General features: G+C 33.6%; 1 protein-coding gene across 3 annotated transcripts in view; it reads left to right on the forward strand.

Annotated features, from left to right (window-relative positions):
- The window catches only part of CMC1 (C-X9-C motif containing 1), a 77,815-nt gene that overhangs the window by 35,737 nt on the left and 19,964 nt on the right, over positions 1-22,114 (forward strand). Inside the window, exon 1 of one of the 3 annotated variants that reach the window (XM_033212870.1) lies at positions 9,283-9,477. The exons of the other annotated variants lie outside the window; for them this stretch is intronic. Within the exon in view, the coding sequence (XP_033068761.1) occupies positions 9,372-9,477 (106 nt within the window). The 5' untranslated portion in view covers positions 9,283-9,371. Of the gene's footprint in view, positions 1-9,282; positions 9,478-22,114 lie in introns of those variants that run through there. 3 annotated transcript variants of the gene reach the window in all.

The raw sequence follows: 22,114 nt of genomic DNA on the forward strand, positions 1-22,114 counted from the left end.
CTCAAAGAAAAGAGATTTATAATCAGCTCTCACTGTTATGTTAACAATAGGTGGAATAGGGACAAGTGGAGAATTAGAGACACTAATAATTGTGTGATTGATGTGATTGAGATACTCCAGCTGACAGATGATGGTGGACTGGAAGGTTGGTAAAAATGGAAGTGGTGAGAATGAGCACATTTGGGATATATTTTGAAAGTAGAGGCAACAGAGAAAGCGATGACTCCTTATTTGTCCTGAACAAGTAAAAGAGGAGGACTTATAGTTAGCATAGATGAGGAAGACTGTGTGTGGAGAAATTTTATTATTTTATTTTATTATTGATGGTAGATGGACTCAGAATTTAATTTTGGATATGTTTACTTTGAAGTGTCTTATTATTTCATTTTGAAACCATTTTATCAGGCAGTAGTAAAAATCTCTCTTTTAAAGGGAAGCAAAGGAGTAGAATGTTTGTACAATTGTGGTGGCTCTAATGTTTTTGTGCACGTTATGCAGGTTCTCTTTTCTGTTAGTGTACTATCAGTCAACATGTTCAACTTGGATAATGATAGATTAAAAACTGAAATTTGTATTCCTTTGCCTTCCCTTAAGATTTCACATAGACGACTTCCCCTCCAGAACAAACCATAACTACACTGATTTGTTAATTTAACAAACTCTCCTTCAGTACTACTATGTGCAATATATGGTGTTAGGTACAGTGGGGAATAGAAAGACATAGTGTCATAAGAGGAAATTACCTATTCAGTATCATCTGACTTGTTAATATAGCTCGACCATTATTAGAATTCAGCTATCTTTATTCCCAGCCTAGTGTGTTTCCTTAATAATGTACCTTTTAACTATGTCAAAGATAGCAAATACAGTTCATCTGTGTCAACTTTAATCAGTTGATAGTGGCTGACTAGCACATTGTGAATGGGGTCAATCAGAAAGAATGTCGTTAGATCAATTAGCTATTACTTTATATTACCTAAACTTAGTATGACTTAAAATTTTATAATGAGTTTATTAAGTTTATAAAGCGTTCTGTTTTTGGCATGGCCTGATAGCTCCATTGCACAATTCCTTCTGCAGAAAACTACTATAACTTATGAACAAAATAGGAAAAATAAATACCCGAAAGCACTGGAGAGTAAACAAAAGCAGGCAGAAAATAGAGGGAAGTCAAACATTGAAGTAAGGAAATAGCACTGCGTGAGTCTCTGCCAGGTAGGGTGGCTAAAACTCTTAACAAAACCCCTCGGTCTTGTTGGTCTGAAGAACCAAGGACAGGGTTTGGTGTAGCTGCAGGCCTTGGAAAGTATGTGTGCACACATACTCAAAGTAAATTAAATTGCCTGCTTGAATGAAAAAGAAAAAAATTATTCAGAAAAAATAGAACCCAAACTTTTTACTCGTATTACTAACAACGTTTGCAGTAGAATGCAAAAGTATTCAGTGTACACAGAAACAAGAAGACATGAACCATTCCGAAAAGAAATCAATGGGCTAACTTCAAGATAACTCATATGTTGTTATTAGCAGACAAGAATCTTAAGCAACTGTCGTAATTGCTTAAGAACATAAGGGAAAATATGTTTGCAGTGAATAAAAATAGGAAATCTTAACAGAGAATTTGAAGCAGTAAAAAGACCCAAATGGAAATTTCCAAAACTGAAAAAAAAAAAAAAAAAAAAAAATCTGACATAAAGCTTTTAGGATGGAAATGAATAGGAATCATAACCTAAAGATAGATCAAGGAAACACCCAAACAGAGAGGGGGAAGAAAACAAGATTTGAAAAATAAGCAAAACCTTACAGACTGGTAGGACAATAACATAAGAACAACCTTCGTGTAATCGGAATGGCATACTTGCCAGAATGGCTACAATTAAGAGCACTAACAACATTCACAAAACACACATCTGCCCAGTGACCTAGCAACTCTTTCCAGGAGAAATGAAACTTATGTACACAAAAAAGGCCTGTATACTAATACTTAAGAGTAGTGTATCTATCAGTAGCCAAAAATTGAAAATAGCCCAGATTCCTCTCAAAAAAAGACGGGATAAGACTTAGTGTGGTGTACTTGTACAATGGGCAATAAAATGGAACAAACTACTGTTCTGTACAGCAGTGGAGATGAATTTCAAAACTTATGCTTAGTGAACTATAAGAGAAAAAAGTGTATACTCCTTTAATATTATGTTCTAGAACAGGCAACATTTATATAGTGTTTCAGAACAGAAAAAACTAATATGAACAACAGTTGCACTACCTGGGAGTAGGACAAGTATTGATTGAAAAAGGATATTAAAGGAACTTTCTGGGGCAATTTTAATATTCTGTAGTTTTCAGTAGTTTGTATTGCACAAAGGTATACTTTTGTTTCATTGAATGGTATATATTAATACTCGTTTATTTTATTTTAGATCAATGTTACCTAATTAGAAAAATGTAGACAAATACTGAACTCTTACCACATGCATGATGAAGTATTTGTGGGTAAGAAAACATATGTAATGTATAGTGTTGACAAGATTTTGGAAAAGCAGGTATTTACACTGCTGGCCAGGAATAACAGCATGAAAGGAGCTCGTATTTTAAAAAAATCACAAAAATCCATAAATGTGGCTACTCTCTTAGCAATTCTACCATTGGGATTTTATCTTAAGGAAATGGTCAGAGATGTACAATAAAATATGCATAAGGATGTTCAATATAGCATCATATATAGTATGGCATATTGCCAACAATGTAGTTGTCAGCAGAGTCTGATTGCTTATATTAATTATGGTACAGCCATAGGATATAGGATACATACATTTGTAGTCACAGTAAGTGTGTTGATCAATATGAGAAACTAGTTGCAATATATTGTTTTTATTCAACAGTTGGCAAACTGCAGCCTCATGTCCAAATTTGGTCCACCACCTATCTCTGTAAATGAAGTTGTATTGGAACACAGCCATGCTCATTTACTTATGTATTGCCTATAGCTGCTTTCACACTACAGCAGTAGAGTTGGGTGGTTGCAACAGATACCATATGGCCTACAAAGTCTAAAATGTTTACTCTTTGGGTCTTTACTGAAAACATTTCCTGACTCCTGGTTTAATCAAATTAAATTCTAGAAATATAGGAAGGGCTTGCCTAAATTAACTAATTCCGTAAATTTATGAATACTTACCATGTATCCAGCCCTGCACGTAAGCTGTCTACATAAATGTGACTGAAACAGATTCAGTCTGCATTCTTTTTGAGTTTAAGTATGGTAGGGGAGGTAGTTATCAAATAAATATTCAAATTAAAATTAATTCTATAAAGGAAGAGAGCAGTGAGGAAATGTTAGCAGGTATTATTTCTAAGTGTTGGTAATATTGGCAATTTTAAAACTTGATGCCTTTTCTAAGTTTTTTTCTAGGATTTAAATATAATTCATTGGAAAAAGGTAATGAGGATTGAGTAGATAACTAGACACTGTTCAGTAATTTTTAAAACTTTCTGATATTGCTCTGAATGCATAGAATTAAGTTTAATTTACAGAATTAAGTTTAATAGCATGTCTGTTTAAATATTATTGGATGCCTATCACATGTTCAGTATTGTGAGAAGTGCTATGGAGACAGAGTCAAAGTCTGAGACTTGCTTTTAAGTACCTTATTGTGTGGTTGATAAGAGACAAACCAGGCACAGAAAATAGAATTACGTTATATAAAACAATTTATAATAAAATACTTGTATGTTACTTTAGAAAAAAAATAAGCCAGTGAATTCTGATTTAGGCAGGTGAGACTTAGTGAAGTATTTGGGTTATCAGCTGGACCTTGAAGTGCAGCTAATTATTTGGCTAAGTATAGGGAAACTGGAAAAACATTTCAGACCAGAGACCCAGGATTTAAGGCACAGAGGTGAGAATGGGCATGTTTGTTGATACAGTAGCAAAGAGATTGACTTTAGGAGACCAGTGGTGCATTAGGGGATTAGTGATGTAGATAAAGACTGAGAGTCAAGGCTGATTTTGGGGTGTCTTAAAAGTCTGACAGAAGTTTAGATTTGATTTCTGGTTAAAAAGAAAATCAGAAGAATTTGAAATCTGTTCTTTCTACCTCCCTTTATTCCTTTTTTTTTCCTCTTTCTTTTCTGTCTTTCTATTTCCCTTCCCAGGAAAAGACTTGGTACAAATAAAATTGAAAGATTAATTTTACCACCAAATACAAGACAAATTACAAATTTACTTTCTAGATTTTGGCTTTCTGCATTCTTTTAAAACCAGAAGCTGGTTTTCATTAACAGTGACAGACAACAGTGTAACCATGTGTGTTTGCTAGAACTAAAGGGACGTCCCTGTCTCAGATCGCTGTAGCATAACCTCTGGCATTTATTTAAAGAGTGAGGCTGTTTTAAGAGAATGAGCATTAACTGCAATGTAGTACTACAGAGATAACTGAACAGTCTTTTTGTTATTGTTGTTCTTACAGGTGTCCTAAGGCATTAGTCCTTACCTTCTCTGGAGAAATTGATTCACCAGATTTGTCAGATTTTTAAATGTAACATTTTGTTTTATTTGAAGTCCTCAAAGCTAAAGAAATGCATTCTTTGCTCTAGGAATGGCTAAATAGCTAAACACAGTTTAATCTTTCAATTTAATGGCTACTGACTTGTGCTTACATAATCTGAAAGTTCACATTGTCAGGCCGCTTTTTTCCTTCTAATCAACACCAGTAATTTTACTCTGTATTCTGATATATTACCTGTGTCATTACCTTCAAAATGCATGCATGAATGATCTGTTTACGCTTAACTTTTTCATCCCTTTGATTCTTCATCATAACCTTAAAACTTTGGTTTTAATGACAACCAAAATCAAACCAGAACAAATTTAACTCTAAGTTCATATTATTAGATATCTTGCCTTATTTCAGCTATATCTACCAGCAGAGCTTAAGAAAATCGATTTGACTTGACTAGACTTACTAGGTCATATCTTTCTGTAAGATTTCCAGGTCATCACACACAGCTCAGCTTCTTTTTGACTTTCTGAACTTCGCCATGTATTTATTGCAAAGTATTTTTGTAGTTCAACCCTGTACTCATACCTTCCTAGTCAGTGACATTGCCAAAGAACCAAGTCTTGCATAGAATTAAAGTGATGAATCTTTATGATATTTTTCAAAGTGCTTTATGTAAAATATTGGGTAATTGACTAGCTTTAGGTCAAACCATGGGTAAATATCAAGCACATGATTAGAAACCAGTTCTTGGTCAGGCATGATGGCTCACGGCTGTAATCCCAGCACTTTGGGAGGCTGGGGTGGGCAGATCACTTGAGATCAGGAGTTCAAGATCAGCCTGGCCAACACGGTGAAATCCCATCTCTACTAAAAAAAAAAAAAAAAAAAAACAGCAACAAAAAAACCCAGGTGTCGTGGCACATGCCTTGTAATCCCAGCTACTCAGGAGGCTGAAGCAGGAGAATCGCTTGAATGCAGGAAGCAGAGGTTTTGGTGAGCCGAGATTGCGCCATTGCATTCCAGCCTGGGCAACAGAGTGAGACTCCATCTCAACAACCAAAAAAAAAAAAAGAAAAAAAGAAAGAAACCAATGCTCTGCAGTAGTATATTGTCTAGCTTTTATAGTTGTCTTTTTCAGCCTATTGGGTCCTTGAGCATTTTATGTGGTGATTCCATTTCAATTCTGACTGACTTTTCTAGGCAGGGAATACCCTGGCTTTATTGACTCAGTAGGAACAGTTGTATTCCATCTCAATACCGATTACTGCAATTACATTGTCTGCTTATTTCTTGTCACTCACCTACACAGACTAAACTAGCACATCCTAAGAGAAAAGTCAAAGCTATATTTGGAAATTTGAAACCCTCTTTAAAAGTAGCTAGATGTTCATTGAATCCTAGATTGTGTCAGTACAGTGTACAAATTTAAATTTAGGATATGTTGCATTTTACTTTTTTCCTGGTATATCTCCCGTAGATATATTTTATGCCTAGATTGCAAAATTTGAACTTTTGGAAATTAGAATATCTGATCTTATTGAAGATTTGACTAAGTGTACTTTGTGATGCATTAGTGTGAAAAATCTTAATTGTTCCTTTCCCTCTTATTTTGATTTTGGCTTCAGAAGATCATCTGTGGTTGACTTATTTATCATTGAGCTCATTGAGGAACTCTTTCATTTCATTAGTACCCAGTGATTTTCAGAGTAGACCTAAATAGGTCTACTATTTACTTCTGCCTCAGTGGTTAAGGCTTCATGCAACTTCTTTTGTGTTATCTTTTTATTTCATATCTTCCCTGGTGAAGTCTGTTTAGATGATGAGATTCAAATTGTCATATTCTTAGAGTAGAACCTTTACTTTGCCTGTATAATTGAAGTGTATTGGAACTTCATCTCTCACACATAGGCTAAATCAGTGGTCCTCAAACCTTCATTGTACTTCAAAATTATCTAGGAATTAAAACAAAACAAAATAATAGTGCACGTTTCCCTCCACAAAGAGAGATAATTGCATTTCTTTTTCAGAGCTTTCAAGGTGATTTGAATGTGCATCCAAGGTTTAGAAATAATGGATTAGCCAAAGGAACAGAATTTCTCGTTAAAGCAGCCCGTAGCAACAACGCATATAGATTTTGCTCATTTGTATATCTTAAAGTTACATAATTTATTATCTAAAGCACTCTTCTATATAAGCCATAAGTTTTTGGCTGTTTTTGTTGTTAGATTTGTGTGTGTATGTGTGTTTGCTATTTCTTGACCTTTACTTCCCTTACTTCCATCTTGGTGGTTAAACGCTAGATTATCTAGGCCAGGTTTCAGGTTCTTTTCCGGTAGGCCAAGGATTCTTAGCAAACTCTTACAAAATAAGAAAGTATGCTCTGGCAGCCTTAAACCTTGACCTCTTTTGTATCCTGTCAATTATATGGCTGCTTCCTTTACTAACCCTGTTGCACACAAACTTCACCTTCTTTAGCACCTTCTTCCTACTCTGTGTTCCATCAGTGTGTTCTTTGATGTTTCAGTTTTCGTATGTGGATTCTAATCCAAATGAGCAGAAATTGCTTTGTGATCATTGAGATTCCTACATACTTACGATGTCATGCTTATAATTGATTGATGAATTTAGTGAAGAAAATAATTGTGACATGGAGAAAGAGTCTTTAACCAGCATGTGTGTGTATTCTCTGTCCTCACCAAGATGATGGTTCTGTCACTGAGCACAGTTAGTTAAAGAGGTACTGGTGACCTGCTCTGCTGGGGAGGAAGGACTTGTGTGGTGACACACAATACATATTTAGCTTCAAAAGCTGTTTATGGATGGAATTATAATTTTGTTCCAGTTAGTGAGTACATATTATAGAAAATATATACAGATAAAGAGAGTTGGTTATGTGAAAGTCTTATTTGGGTTTAAAAAAAAAAAAAAACATGACTTTCTGTCAAATATCACATGTTCTCACTTATAAGTGGAAGCTAAGTAATGTATACATAAGGGTATAGAGAGTGGAATAATAGACATTGGAGACCAGGAAAGATGGGAGGGTAGGGAGTGGGTAAGGGATGAGAAATTATCTATTGGGTACAGGGTACTGTATTCAGATGATGGTTACACTAAAAACCCAGACTTCCCCCCTACACAATATATCCATTTAACAAAGCTGCACTTGTACCCCCTACATCTATACAAATAAAAAGTGAAAAAAAAAAACCCAAAACCACATGACTTTTGGACCAAGTTATCAATTAGTAATTATTATTCTGTATATTGTCCAGGTAAATTCTTAGCATTTTCTTTTTCTTTTTTTTTTTTTTTTGAGACAGAGTCTCGCTCTGTCATCCAGGCTGGAGTGCCTTAGTGCAATCTCCGCTCACTGCAAGCTGTGCCTCGCAGGTTCCCGCCATTCTCCTGCCTCAGCCTCCCGAGTAGCTGGGACTACAGGCACCCGCCACCATGCCCGGCTAATTTTTTCTATTTTTAGTAGAGATGGGGTTTCAACGTGTTAGCCAGGATGGTCTCGATCTCCTGACCTCGTGATCCATCCTCCTCGGCCTCCCAAAGTGCTGGGATTACAGGCGTGAGCCACCGCGCCCCGCAGCATTTTCTTTATGCTACCTTTTGGGTATATACATTTTATACTTGTGTATGTCTAATTTTTGAGCTTCATTAAAAAAGGCTGAATCTAAGATATTGTTGGCCTTGCTAGCTAGTACATTTTTATATTGATAGAATAACTTTTTTTGCTATGTCAGTATTTTGTGTGGGCCTGTTTGAATATCAATACTTCTTCCTCATGAAATAGAGTTAACTTATTTGGGCAATAAGGAACCTCTTGACATTTTGACTTTGAAGAAACATTGTTTTTCCTGTAGTGTTTTATACTGGGTAGTTTTTATAGGGGTAATTGTTATAGAAATTAAATTCTTCACTTTTTTCCCTATACATTTTAACATGTCATTTAGTGAAAGTAAAGTTATGCAAAACATTTATATTAAATAGACTTGTTAAGTATGTCTTTCCTATCTGCTACATGATTCCTACTGAGAGTGTTAATATTCAAATATTCATTTATGATGTCTGTTATTCAGGAATATACCTATTTGTACCATAGTCTTCATCATTGAATGATTGCTGTTAAAGAATGTATTACATAATGATATTTTGCATTAGTGAATGGAATATATCAATTTTCTTCTTTCCATTTCCTTTTTGTATTAAAGGAAAAGTTCCAAGATACAAGGAAGTAGGTCGTGGTGTCTATAAACTGCTGAGGAACTGAAGTATGTATTATGAAGTAAAGATTGAAGCTCAGTTGCCCTCTAGGGGTTCAGTTTTAACACAGCACATGTAGAAATAATTTACTGAGATCTTGGGGGAAGGGTAGATCTGCTGAATGTGGGAGCCTATTTTTCATTTTCTGTTAGAACCTGACTGGTCATTAAAAAGCTGGTTTTGATTATTTATTGCAAAAGAGAAGAATGTATCCCATTTTTGTAATATACAGTTTAATGAAATATCCTTTTTGTTTGCGTAATTTTAAAGTCAGGGCTTTTGTGCTGGAATAATCCAACCATCAACACATTTTCAGGTATTACTTGGTGACCAATTCTCAGATTCTTTCTAACACTCTTTTGTCTTCTCAGTGTCACCTCTATAGCACTTTAAAATCAGCTTCCTCACTCTGCCCAAATCCAAGAACAGACTCCAGTGAAGTGGCTTCTTCATGAATCCTCTCTTATGTTTTATGAGATGTGATCATCATGAAACTTTTCCTTTTGGTTTCAGCACCTTCGATTGGCATCTTTGTCTGGATTAGTAAGAGTGTTTCTCTCAGTTTGAAGCAGAATAGCTACTGGCTGTCTAGTTTAATTGATGCCCAACTTTGCATTGATTGAGGTCCACATAATTTATGTTGGAATCTTTCTCTGGTGCAAAGTGCTCTACTTTGTAATTGCAGAGTTAGACTCCTACTGTTTTGGTAAGAGGGAGCAAATTTTTTTCCCTATTATTGAAAATGTTAACTTTGACTTGTGTAAACAGTAAATAGGTTTATTGTAATTGCAGATATTTACATATTTTAAATATTTAAGCACATTTCTATACTAAACTTGAAAATTTACATGGTTATTAGTATACTTTAAAAAGAATTGTGTGTTTTAATATATGCTCTTTTATTCCCTTTGAAGGATGCTATAAACTTTACTCCTTTTAATGTATATTGGTTTTTATTTTTACCATTATAGTTATATTGAGCTTTTCTATTTTTTTCCTGATGATTTTGGAAAAATCTCCATTATTAATGGTCAGAATCTTTCATTTTCATCATTGATTTATAGTAATTTTATTTTTAAAGATCAGTTTTTATGTGTTATTTTACACTCTGAAAACCATGATTAGATTTTGACATATATTAAAATATTAAATTGGCTGTAGTATATAGCTCTGTGCTGTCCAGTATATTAGCCAGTAGTCACATTGGCTATTTAATTTTAAATTAATTAAAATTATATAAAATTTAAAATTGAGTCTCATAGTGGGACTAGCCACATTTCAAATGCTCAGTAGCTGCATGTGGCTTGTGGATACCACATTCGACAATGCAGACATCAATCGTTTCCATCATTACAAAAAAATTTATTGAACAGCTCTGGTATTGATATATGAATCTTCTTCAATGTGTTTTTAAAAATACCTGAATACTGGCAGTTTCCTGTGTAAAATGAAATATGAAAATGTTATATGTCTTTATTTTATTAAAAGAATATTTTGGAAATAATTAAAAGTGACCACATGTGAAGTGAGTTTACCTTTATCATAAAGTTAGTATGTATTTCTGATTGTGAGCCAAGTGATATCAAATAATTTAATAAAATTATATATTTTTGACATATATAAATACATCTACTTTATCTCCATCTTGTGGTAGAAGTATCTGGAAATCCTGTTAAGAATAACATTAAAGCTTATTCATTTTTACATTGACTTAACCTTGCTCTTTCTCATTACCATAAATGTAACATTAAGTGTTAAATGTTTCTTTAGGAAATTTTGGCTCTTACTGAAGGAGCCAGTTAAAAATGATTTTAGATTTTGTAGTTACTATTGAAGGTAAATATACAACTGCAACTGTCACATTTTGACTGTGTGTTGGAATATTAAAACAAGGAATATAAACATTTAAATCATGGTTGAGAGGAAAAAAAAGAAAGCTTTAGCTACTTACTTGCAAATGTAGCTTTGTGTTGTTAAAGAGGATTGTGATGAGTATTTTTATGTGATAAATTTATAAAGTTTGATAAATGGTTTCATACTAATTTTTTTAATAATTTTTATTTTTATAGTTTCTTGTTTTTAAGTATACTCACAGTCCTTTGGTGGATAATTATGATTGTAAGATTGTTTTTGGAAGTAAATGAAAAAGTGATTATTGAAACACTTCGTAGCGTTTTATACAAATACATAATCTTATCTTTTAAAAATATATAATATGAAATACTTGGTTGGGAAGACCATCTCAGAGGTTTAAGAACATATTTCCAGTCAGGTCTATTTGTATCATTCTTTTATTTTCTTTTTAATTTTTTGATGAGTTTCTTAATATATTTTTTAAATTTTTATATCTTTGAGTTTTTTTAAAGTTTTTGAATTAAGACTAATATAGGCTGCAAAGCAGTATTAATTTAGAGTTATGTTTCAATATAGAAAAGTCTCTGAGTGCTCTAAAAATTCTGAAAGAGTCTTTTAGTTAAATTCTAAGACTTAAGGAAGAATTTTGTGTAGCAAATAAACTTTAGCTAGGTAACATTTAGATAATTTCTTTTTAAAATTCATTTCATTTATCTTACTAAGTATTGGGGAAGGAATAGTCTGTGAAATGGAAACAACTAAATTATTTATTTAGAAGATATTCCGAGTAGGTAGTAAGATATAAAAGCCATTACATGAGATATTTGTGGGACGATGAGAAGATTAGTTCAATTATATAAAACAATTTAGTTGCTGTTCAGGGTCATATTTTGGTGCTCCTTGAAAGCTAGACAAAGAATTTTAGAATTCATATAATAGAAGACAGGGATTTTTATGCTGCAAAGATCTTTATTTAGGGAGAAAGTCTGTGATCTCAGAAACGTTAGATGAAGCCTGTGAGGTTTACTACTACCAATGCAGGAATCTTTCTAACAATATGTGAGACTTCATTTTCAATACCTCTACTCTAGTTCAGGCTTTCAGTATTTCCTTCCTTCCTGCATTTTATTGTTGTGGGGGAAAACAACCTCATGCTTTTAATAAAAAGGATATTCAATTTATGTAAGTAATATAGAAAATATGAAATGCCTTCCAAAAATTACTCTAAATTCTACCATTCACAAATACAGACATCTCTCTGGGAACAAAAGGATAATACAAAGGGATGATATTATATACACTGTTCTTTTAGTGGAATTTAGAAAACAAAAGATTTGCTAAAGTCTATGTAAATGTTTCTTGATAAAAGGTTACTTGCCTCCATCCACCCACTGACAAGGTTGAGTAATTATGTTTTAACTTCATATTCTAATTTTGAACAGTATTGAGTGATTCCCTTGTGTGAAAGTACAATTATACTTCCTCCACCTTTTCTCTTTCAGGTCCCAGTTTCTGTAAGTTGTAATTTTACAATGTCATAACTTATAATACTTATTATTCTTTTCTGTAACCATAAAGTGCTCATCACATTTTGTCTTTAAAATTTTTTTTTGATCTGTTGCTTGATTTTATTGCCAATAGTTAATTTAAGAAGAGTCTTTGGGTTCTAGAATTCTTGATATCTTTCATGGTTGGGAATGACTGCTTGTTGCCTTATACATTTGTGACATGTAGAGTGGATATAATATTGTCAGGTCGTATTTTCTCTACCTCAGAACTTTGTAGATACACATTGCATCAGTATTTTATGACATTAAATGTTGCTCTGGGAAGTCTTAGAGCAGCCTGATTTTCATCCCTACCCCACCTTGCAATCATCCTACCATAGGTGACGTGATTTTTCTGGTTGGATCCTAGAAGAATTCTTTCTGTATCCTTGAGTTTGGAAGCTTAACTGGGATATATCTTGTATCAGTTCTTTCTGGAACATACTGTGCCCTTTTGGTTTGTACTTTTTTTTTTTTTTTTTTTCCATCAGAAAACTTTTCTTAAATTGTAATTGAAAATGTTTTTTGTTTCCTTTTTTGGGGGGAGTTTTTTTCCTCAGAGATAACCAACTATCCTTGGAACTTTAAAGCAAGGATTAACATTTGATGTTATTTACTGCATAACTAATTATTCCAAAATGTAGTGACTTAAAAGAGCACGTATTTATCAATCTCATAGTTTCTGTGAGTCAGGTATCTAGGTATGACAACTGGGTCCTCTGCTTCAGTTTCTCACAAGGCTGCAATTAATGTGTTGGCTAAGGAGGGTCTGTGGTCTCATCCGAAACCTTGACTGGGGAAGAATCTGCTTTGAAGCTCACTCATGGTTGTTGGCAGCATTCAGTCTCCTGTAGAATGTTGGGTTGATAGCTTCACTTCCTTCCCACATGAGCCCTTTCCACATGGCAGTTTACTTCATCAAAACATGCAAGCCAAGAAGATGAGAGAGAACATCTGGTAAGACATACCACAGCCTTTTGTAACTCAGTCATAGGGAGTGAAGTGACATCCTATCTGCATTACCATATTCTTGGTTAGAAGCAGATCACTAGGTTTAGCCTACTTAATGGGAGGGGTGACATGGACATAAAGGACATGAACAACAGGAAGCTGGGATCATTGGAGGCCATCTTGGAGGCTGTCTTCCACAATAGTTGCCTACCATGCCTTGGTTTTCTCTGTGTTTGCATTAACCTTTTTCCCCCAAGATATTTACTGTGATTATCTTGAGTAATTTAAATAAAATTTTTCATTTGAATTTTAGCTGTGTCTATGCCATTCCTTTTATGTTTCTGATATATTTATTAGCACTGTTATGGATTTGTTTTGGTCTTCAGTTTATCTCTTCTGTCATCTCACTCTGTTTTATCAACTATTCCTTGAAGTCTAGTTTTCTTGAATTTATGTTTTTATTAAGTTCTAATAGACTGTGACATTTCAGATGAATCTTCTTTTCCTTAGGCATGTTTGCAGAGTTGCCTTGCTTGTTCTCTGAAAAATTGTGGGTGAATGCTCTTTAACACTTCTGCCACCTTTTTCTGATGTTTGTTTTCTCCTGTGGGCTATATTGTGAAGGCTGGGGTGTTCTTTTATGTACTTTCCTGAAGCCTGAGGGAGGGGGAGAGGGAGCACATGGCCAATGCAGTGTTTTTGTTAGGTAGCCTTCAGGAATGTTTCCTCTTTTCTGGGGTTACCTTTGGGTTATCTTCTCTATTAAGTGTGGATCCCTGAAAAATGGCATACCCTGGTGGTTTTTCTAGCCCCTGCTGAAATCCTTTGAAGGTGGGTAGAGGTTTTTTTATACTAAGTGTTTTTCTTTTGTTTTGTTTTATTTTTCTCTGGGCTATTTATGCCCTCAGTCTACTTCTCCCAAAAACGAGGAGTGTTTTTTAGTGGGAATTTGCAAGATATTTGAACTCATTTTCTTTCCCCAGTGCATTCTAGGGGCTAGGATCCATGGCACGCTGAGCCTTGCCAAAATCTTTCCTTTTTTCCTACTTTTCGAAATTTATAGTATGATACTATCCCCGTTTTATGGCATAGTGACAGCTAGCCAATTTTTGTCTTTTTACTCTGTTTATCTTATAGAATATCGAGGAATAGTTTAAGAGCTTACAATATCTTGCAGTTTTACCCAAAACTGTCTTCAATATCTTTTCAGTTGTTTTATTAGCATGAAGACTAGTGTTTTTCTATCTAGAAAATTTCTTTTTCTCCTTCTTCCCTGATTTTACCCTTATCCTAAATGCTGTTGCTAGGTAAAGATTTTTGAACTGATCAGTTTAGTTTATGTCTTTCGCCACTGCTTATAGGATCAAGCCTAAGCTCTTATATTTAAGGTCACCTAGATTTTTACTTCAGCTTACTTTAGTGATAACAGCCTCATTCCCTTTCTTGAGTTTTCTTTTCTGGCTAAATTTAAATATTTTCTGTTTTCCCATAGATGCCCTAGGTAGATTTCTAAGATGTGGTTAGTATATAATATGGTGTTTGTGAATGTTATGGTTTTTAAAAAGACTTCTTAATCTCTTTATTGCCTTTCCATAGGAATGTACTTATTTATCAAGATTTATCTAAAAATATGGTCTGCAGAAATGAACATAGATGTGCTGTGAGTTCCGTGCAGTTGTGATTACGGCACTGATAATTAAGATTGGTTTAGTTGTTCTGTCGTACTTCATGACATTGTTGATTCACGTTGAATTTATAAAATGTCATTCTATTCTAAAACTTGAAAGTATTTTTAACTTAAATGTAGGAATTTGCATGTATCCAAGTAAATTTTACCTTTAAACACTTTTTGCCCTGGTTGGCTATACTATTGAGAGTATTTTGAATCTCCAATCAGTTCTCTCTTATATCTATATATGCTAATCATGCCTTTAGTGATTTCCTACACATCTCTAAATAATAATTTTGTGGGTAGGTAAGTGCAGTAGTTCTATTACTTTGCATCCTTTTAATTTCATATAGTTCTGTTTTCTTCCCCGTGTCTGCCTGGGTGACATGAGAGATGAAACAGTGTGATTGTTCTGTGTGTGGGCTCAAGCTGGTTGGAGGAGTTGATACTAGAAAAAAGGGACGCTTTCCATTTGATTAAGCTACAAATAGAAGGACTTTTTTTTTTTCTTTTTTTTTTCTGGGTGGCCGGGGAGGTGACAGTGAGAACGGGAAGCATCAAAGGGAGGTTTGGCAAAACTTGGTAACTGAAGAGAAGACCACTGAAGAGAAGCATGATGATGCCAGGAGTTTGATTTGAAATGATTTCTAAGAAACAGTGAATTTGGACACGTTAAGTTTGAGGTAGATGATTGTAAGATATCAAGAAGATATTCATCTTTAACGAAAATTTGCTTTTGAGGCTTTGGTTCTAGATTTTAAAACAAAACAGACATCTTTTAAAAGTAGTCTTTCTTTTTTTGAGATGGAGTCTCGCTCTGTCACCTGTCCTGGAGTACAGTGGTGTGGTCTCAGCTCACTGCAGCCTCTGCCTTCTGGGTTCAAGTGATTCTTCTTCCTCAGCTTCCTTAAGTAGCTGGGATTACAGATACCCACCACCATGCCTGGCTAATTTTTGTATTTTTAGTAGAGACCAAGTTTCACCATTTGGCCAGGCTGGTCTCAAACTCCTGAGCTCAAGCGATCCGACTGCCTCAGCCTCCCAAAATGCTGGGATTATATGTGTGAGCCACTGTGCCTGGCTAAAAGTATTCTTTTTTTAACTTGAAAACCTTTTTAGTTCTGTAAAATCCTTGTTAATTTTCTTCCTAATACCTTTTATATTTTCCATATAAGATTAAATTTGAACTAAATGGATTTCAAATAAAAGAAGAGAATAATTGCTGTTTTTGAAGAACTCGTTTTAATTGGTTAGAATAAATATAAGGCAGTGATTTTTGTAAAATGGCCTTTAAAATATTAATGTCTGGTTATATAGAAAGTGCTGTAACAGGATCATCTGTTCTACCATAACTTCAGTATGCCTATTAATGGTACATAACTGTGGAGCAGTTATGTAAGTGAGCTCCGTCAAAAAAGTTACATAAATGAATTGCAGTCAGGAGAACTTTATTCAGTGGTTATATATACAAAATTTACCCCCCTTAATGTGGAAAAAAATTTTATAATGGCTTTATTTTCTTACAGAATAGGCTTCTAGAGTTGCAAATTGTATTATTGTTAAGTAGCAAAATTTGGGGGTAGTATTTCCTTTTTTGTCGTGTGAAATAAATTTTTCTCTTTTACAATACAGGACAAATAAATTTTTGTGAAACATTGCAGATATTAGATGCATTTGGGAGAATTTTCTGTAGAATTTCACAAACTAAGTAAGAGGAGGAACTTATATAGCTACGTAAACAGTAGTGAGTACCAGAAGTTTATTAATCTGTATTACCCAGAAATCCTAAATTTGCTGTATTTCAGTCATTTTTATGAATTAAAAAAATCTTTTTTAACTTGTGGTTCTTTAATTATTTTTCCCATTTTCACTTTAGGAAATCTGTTTGTGTTCATTGAGTTAGGTAAAATAGAGGACTTCGGTTCTTAGTGCACGCTAACGTGGTTACTTCTAGATTTGTCATTCCAAAACATCAGACAGGATTCGTGTTGCCTATTACTCAGAGAACTAGTTATATTAGAACTCAGGCTTTGGGTAGTAACTGAACCCTTCTTTCTTTGTTACCCATGGAGAAGTTACATAGATGCTTAGTTTACAGTGCTGATGATGATTATTATTACTTTATGAAAACAAAACAAAACAATCTGTAGACTTGAAGGAGCAAAGAATGTAGTGTTCACCCTGTGCTACCCCAGAAATACCCTTAGTGAATAATGTTTTTCTAACAGATTCATTTTAATGTGAGCTCATTTTTGCTCTTAAGTGTGTAAGCCATTTTTAATGTATGTCTTTTGTCTCCTTAGCCTTTACTTTCATTTTAGTGACATTGTGAAATTAAGCCCTGTCTGATTCCCACAAGTAATGTAACTTAGATACTTCTACATTGGCATTAGTAGCTATGCCTTCTCTTTAGACTAGGCTACCTTATCCATATTGTGTTTAAGAATTCATATGAAAATTTATTCTTATCTACAATTATTCTTTTCTTCATGCCCATTTTCCTTGAAAATATTTTAAAAAGATGTCTTGTATAGAATTAGAAACTTCAGTATCTGTATCACATCACTGGCTATAAAAATTATGTTACTGATTTATTTACTTCCTTTAAGTTTTCCCCCAAAAATCTCCTTAGAGGGGCCTACCTGGATGACCCTACTGAAAATGTAACCTACTAGGTCCTTCCTCCTATAACCTCCCACACCCCTTAACTTCTCTGTCTTTTTCTGTAACTCTTACCACATTGTAACATACCGCACAATACTCCTTTTAGAATAAGGGATCCTGGTTTGTTTTACTCATGTATCCCTAGAACCTAAAACAGGCTTGGTACATAGAAATGTTCAGTAAATATTTAACAAAAGAATGGATTAAGAATATACATTTGTCCCTCGTTATCCACAGGGAATTAGTTACAGGATGCCTGTCCCTCCCCAGGAAACCAAAACCTAAATCCCATTAATACTGTATTTTTGGTCTGTGTTTGACTGTGGATATGAAACACCCAGATAAGGAATGGTATTTATTGGGGGGAAAAGAAACCCACGTATAAGTGGACCTGTGCAACTCAAACCCGTGTTGTTCAAGGGTCAACTGTATTATTTGAGATATTTTTTTCCTATTGTGTAGAATAAGAATTTCCATGCCCTAAACCAGTTACTTTCCATTTCTTTTCACCTGGAACATAGTAAGAAATACAGTTTAAAATACAACCCTGAGTACACATACATATGAACAGATTGTTAGAAACCTGAATTACTCTCTGCCCCCAGCTGTTATAAGACTAAACAGGCCAGGAATTATGCATATATTCAGTAAAGTAGAATGTGACAGATACTTCCTATGAAAAATGTAATGCTGAGACTCCTTAAATGGTTGGTTGATCACCATTGTAACCATGTACTATTTTATACTAAAACCAGATGACTTAGGAAATAACTTCCTGTTTGACATTAAAAATATATGATGATTCTTTAGTTTTAAAGTTTGTACATTTTTGAGGAAGCTCTTCTAAGCTTAAATGTCAGCAAAGCAGCTGCTGCTTGAATTTACTTTGTAAAACACTGAATTATTCATTTCCATAAATAAAACTTCCTTAGTAATTATTTAGCATTAATTTATTTCTTTTTATTTCAATCAACCCTGTTGACATTCTGTTTTAAAATTTAAAATATTCTTTGTGGAATTTAACAAATAAAACTGTGACAGCCACTTTCTTTACTTTCTTTTGTTTTCGTAATAGGATTTCCAGATCCTGAGATGAGTTGTGTCTTATTGTTTATTTTTATTATTTTAATAAAAGTTACTAATAAAATGTAGAACACAAATTCTTACTTAAAAATGTCTTCTAAGTAGCTTCTAAGACCAACTGCTATGATTTTGACTTATTTAACATCTATTATCTTAAATTCTAACAATGTAAACTTGTTAGAAATATTTTAAATAATTATTTCATTGTTTGTATTCTCCGATTATTTAATAGAGTAATAGGGAAACAAAGTAATGTTTGTTGTTTTACATTTCTTGGCACTCTTCCATCTGTTTTTGCAAATGTGGGAATACCTCCTTGAATTTTGTGCTGCCCTTCTAGTAGCCTGTGGTGAGCCCTTCCACGTTCAAACTCTTATTAGTTACTTATGTGGCCTCCTTGGGCTATCAGTCTTTACTGCTGTGTGATGTTTCTTGCCATCTTTCCAGAATTGCTATTTTATTTATTTATTTGTTTCTTTGTTTAATTTTAAATATGTCACTGCCTTGCTGCTCCATTGGAGACTTCTTGAGGGCAACAGACAAACTATTTGGTAGATGAATACGTATTTGGTAAGTTAGCATTTTAAAGTAGCATCCATTCAAATGAAACATTCTTACCTAAAGTGCTTCTTGGAGCATACATTTAGAGAGGTTTAGTAACTGATCCATAAGACAGTCAGTGTGGGTTTAAAGAAAATGTAAACTTTTAGCTAAGGGCCCATTTGAATCCCTGTTGAAATGTACTACAGCCACCATTACTGTGGCAGCCTCATAGGACCGTGGAAGAGAATGAGGCCTGTGGAATTAGAGATGGGAAAAGTCTCCGTTTAATTCCTCTGTCCTAGGTTCTACAATGCTATTTGGAATATAATTATGGTGACCTCTGCTTTAATAGTAGTTGTGTGGGTGGTAGCAGTTTTTGTGGGAATAACCACAAGTATATAATTATTTTAGAGCTGAAATGTTCAAGGAAGCTTTTCCAGCGATGACACAGACCATCAGCCTTCAGCTGGGAGCCATTACGCAGACATGTTTTTCCTCTGAAGTATTTTAGAAAACAAAGTTAGCTATTTAAAATTGTGAGATTTTACATAAAACAAAAATTCCAGCTTAGAAAAAAGGTAAATCCTCAGATCTGATGATTTTGTATTTCCAGTCCTACAGGACAAATAATGATCTCAAAGTAACAGCTATACCTTTAAACATGGACATGTGTTGTAGTGGTTCATTACAGTTTTTGTGCTTGCACTGTTCATGTATTTATACACACACATGTTATGTATTTATATATACATAATATATATACAGATAGATATGTTTATGTACAAAAGCATATTTCTCTGAAATTGTGCCTCAGTCATAAGTAAGAAAACCAAACTGAGCTGTTGTTCTGGTTCAGGAAAAACAGGATGGAGCCTTTTGTGAAGGTAAAGAATATTCTTTTGTGTTTAACATGCAAATGGGTCAACTTCCAAGTTGCATAGGTCACCCAGCCTGAGTCTACAGTCTTGGAGAGTGTCTGATCTGTCAAGTTTTGATTTTTATGCCCTTAATTATAATCTATAGGTAACTTGTATGACTCATTGGATATGAATTTTGGAAATATATGCTTCCAGATTACTTTGCTTAATTCTTGGCTCCTCATACTTTTTCTGTGAAGGGATATATATCTAAGACACTAGGAAAAGCACATCTGAGCTAAGTAACACCCATGAATATTTAGTACATGGTTAATAACCTAGTTTGTGAGGTTTAGAAATAATAAATTATATTTTATATGTACTATATAAAATGTATTTTTATATATAAAGTATACATATTACATATATAATAAATATGTATAGTATGCAATGTTAGTACATACTAAGTATTCTCTAAATTTATTTTTAACTCTAATAAAGTGTACATTTATCTGTGGTTCTGCTCTCTTAAATACAGTTTTTAAAATTTGAACATTTTCATCTGAATTTTTGAGTTTGCTAACAAGCCAAAAATCATTTCTATTCAATTAATCCAACAAATAATTTACTCTTCTTCTCTATCTTAAATTTGGAGATAATTAAGAAATGAAAGAGGAGGAACATCTATTTCATGTTCTGTTTAGTAGTAACATTTGCAAATATGTAAGTATTTTATTCTTGGATTCACTAATTTCCCTGCTCAACAAAGATGGGTCAGTGTGTTCTGTTTTTTTTTTCTGGGAGAGTCTATAGAAATAATTTGGTTGTTTTTAAGCACATGCATGATTTTGGAGGCAGTGGTGGTGGAAAGAGTATGATGCAAAAAGAGCTGTTTCTTTACCTACCTTACAAATATCTGTGCCTGAAACAAGCGTCTTCTCTGAGCATAATCAGTCTTTAATAAAACTGTATTCCTAACTACTTGAGCTGATAAATAGTGAGGTTTGTTTTAAACAAGTCAAGTTTATTTTATGTCAATTTTCTATTTGCCCTGTGTAAGATATATTTAATTACTCCATCTCTGTGTTCAAATTAATCAGATTCTGCTACATATTGGTGCTCAAATTAGAATAATTCTTTAATCAACTGTGTTATCCATGCTATGGTAGACTAGAATAGAAAATCTACTCGTGGCATATTGAAGATGCATGCATTTTATTTTCTATTGTAATTTAAAAGTAAAATCAGAAATATTGATTTCTACTTGACTGGAGAGATGATTTAGTTTGAATATCAGCCTGATCTTAATCAGGTGAGAATTAATTGAGTTGGAGGTATTAGATATTCAGTGATGTTAACTGAACCATGATCCATCTAGAGAGAAGCTTTCTTTTGTACTGTGTTAGAATTATCAAATAACTCATGCACTACAATGTAAAATAATCTTTTCATGTTCAGCCTTCTACCTTCTTGTCTCATTAAATGCACCACTAAATTCATTCTATATAGACTAATCTTTAGCAAGCTAATACATCACAATTTAATAGAAAATTTAAAGCATCATAATTTTGTCATAACATGCTATTGTTGTCACAATTTTATAATGATATATTTTCTAGTTACTAGTTTTAAAACCAAGTGATTAAACCTCTGCTTTTCAAGTATACCTGGGACTTTTTAAAAAACTCTTAGTCTTTTACTTTTTTTTATGTTCAACATTGCAAGAAGAAAGTGAGCAATTCAGAAATATTTTAATGTTTATCTTCAGAAATAAAAATAGAGTCTGTAACATTATGTTGGTCTGAAATGTGACATGGACTTTTCATTTATTTTAAGAGTGTGATAGCAATATCATAAGTGTTGTGAAAATATAAATGGTGAGATAACACCTCCATAGGACTTGCTCTTAAGTAGTAAAATTGTAAAGTCTTTAAATAAACTGCAGCTAGAACTGAAAGGATCGATTTGCCTTGTTAACTACGGATACTATACTTATTAAATGTCTAATTAAATTTAGTATAACATGTCTTTATTTCCTCCTTTTTTTCCCTTAAAACTGAAACTTTTGACTTATTTATTAGCAAAGTAGCACGTGTTTTCATTGTCAGATTTCTTCGATTTTGGCAGTTGGTGTGCAGTGTTAAAAAAAAGCCAATAGTGTGACTTTTGATAGTG

This window comes from Trachypithecus francoisi, unplaced genomic scaffold (genome assembly GCF_009764315.1).
Source record: "Trachypithecus francoisi isolate TF-2019V2 unplaced genomic scaffold, Tfra_2.0 Lachesis_group0, whole genome shotgun sequence".
In the NCBI taxonomy this organism is placed as follows: Eukaryota; Metazoa; Chordata; class Mammalia; order Primates; family Cercopithecidae; genus Trachypithecus; species Trachypithecus francoisi.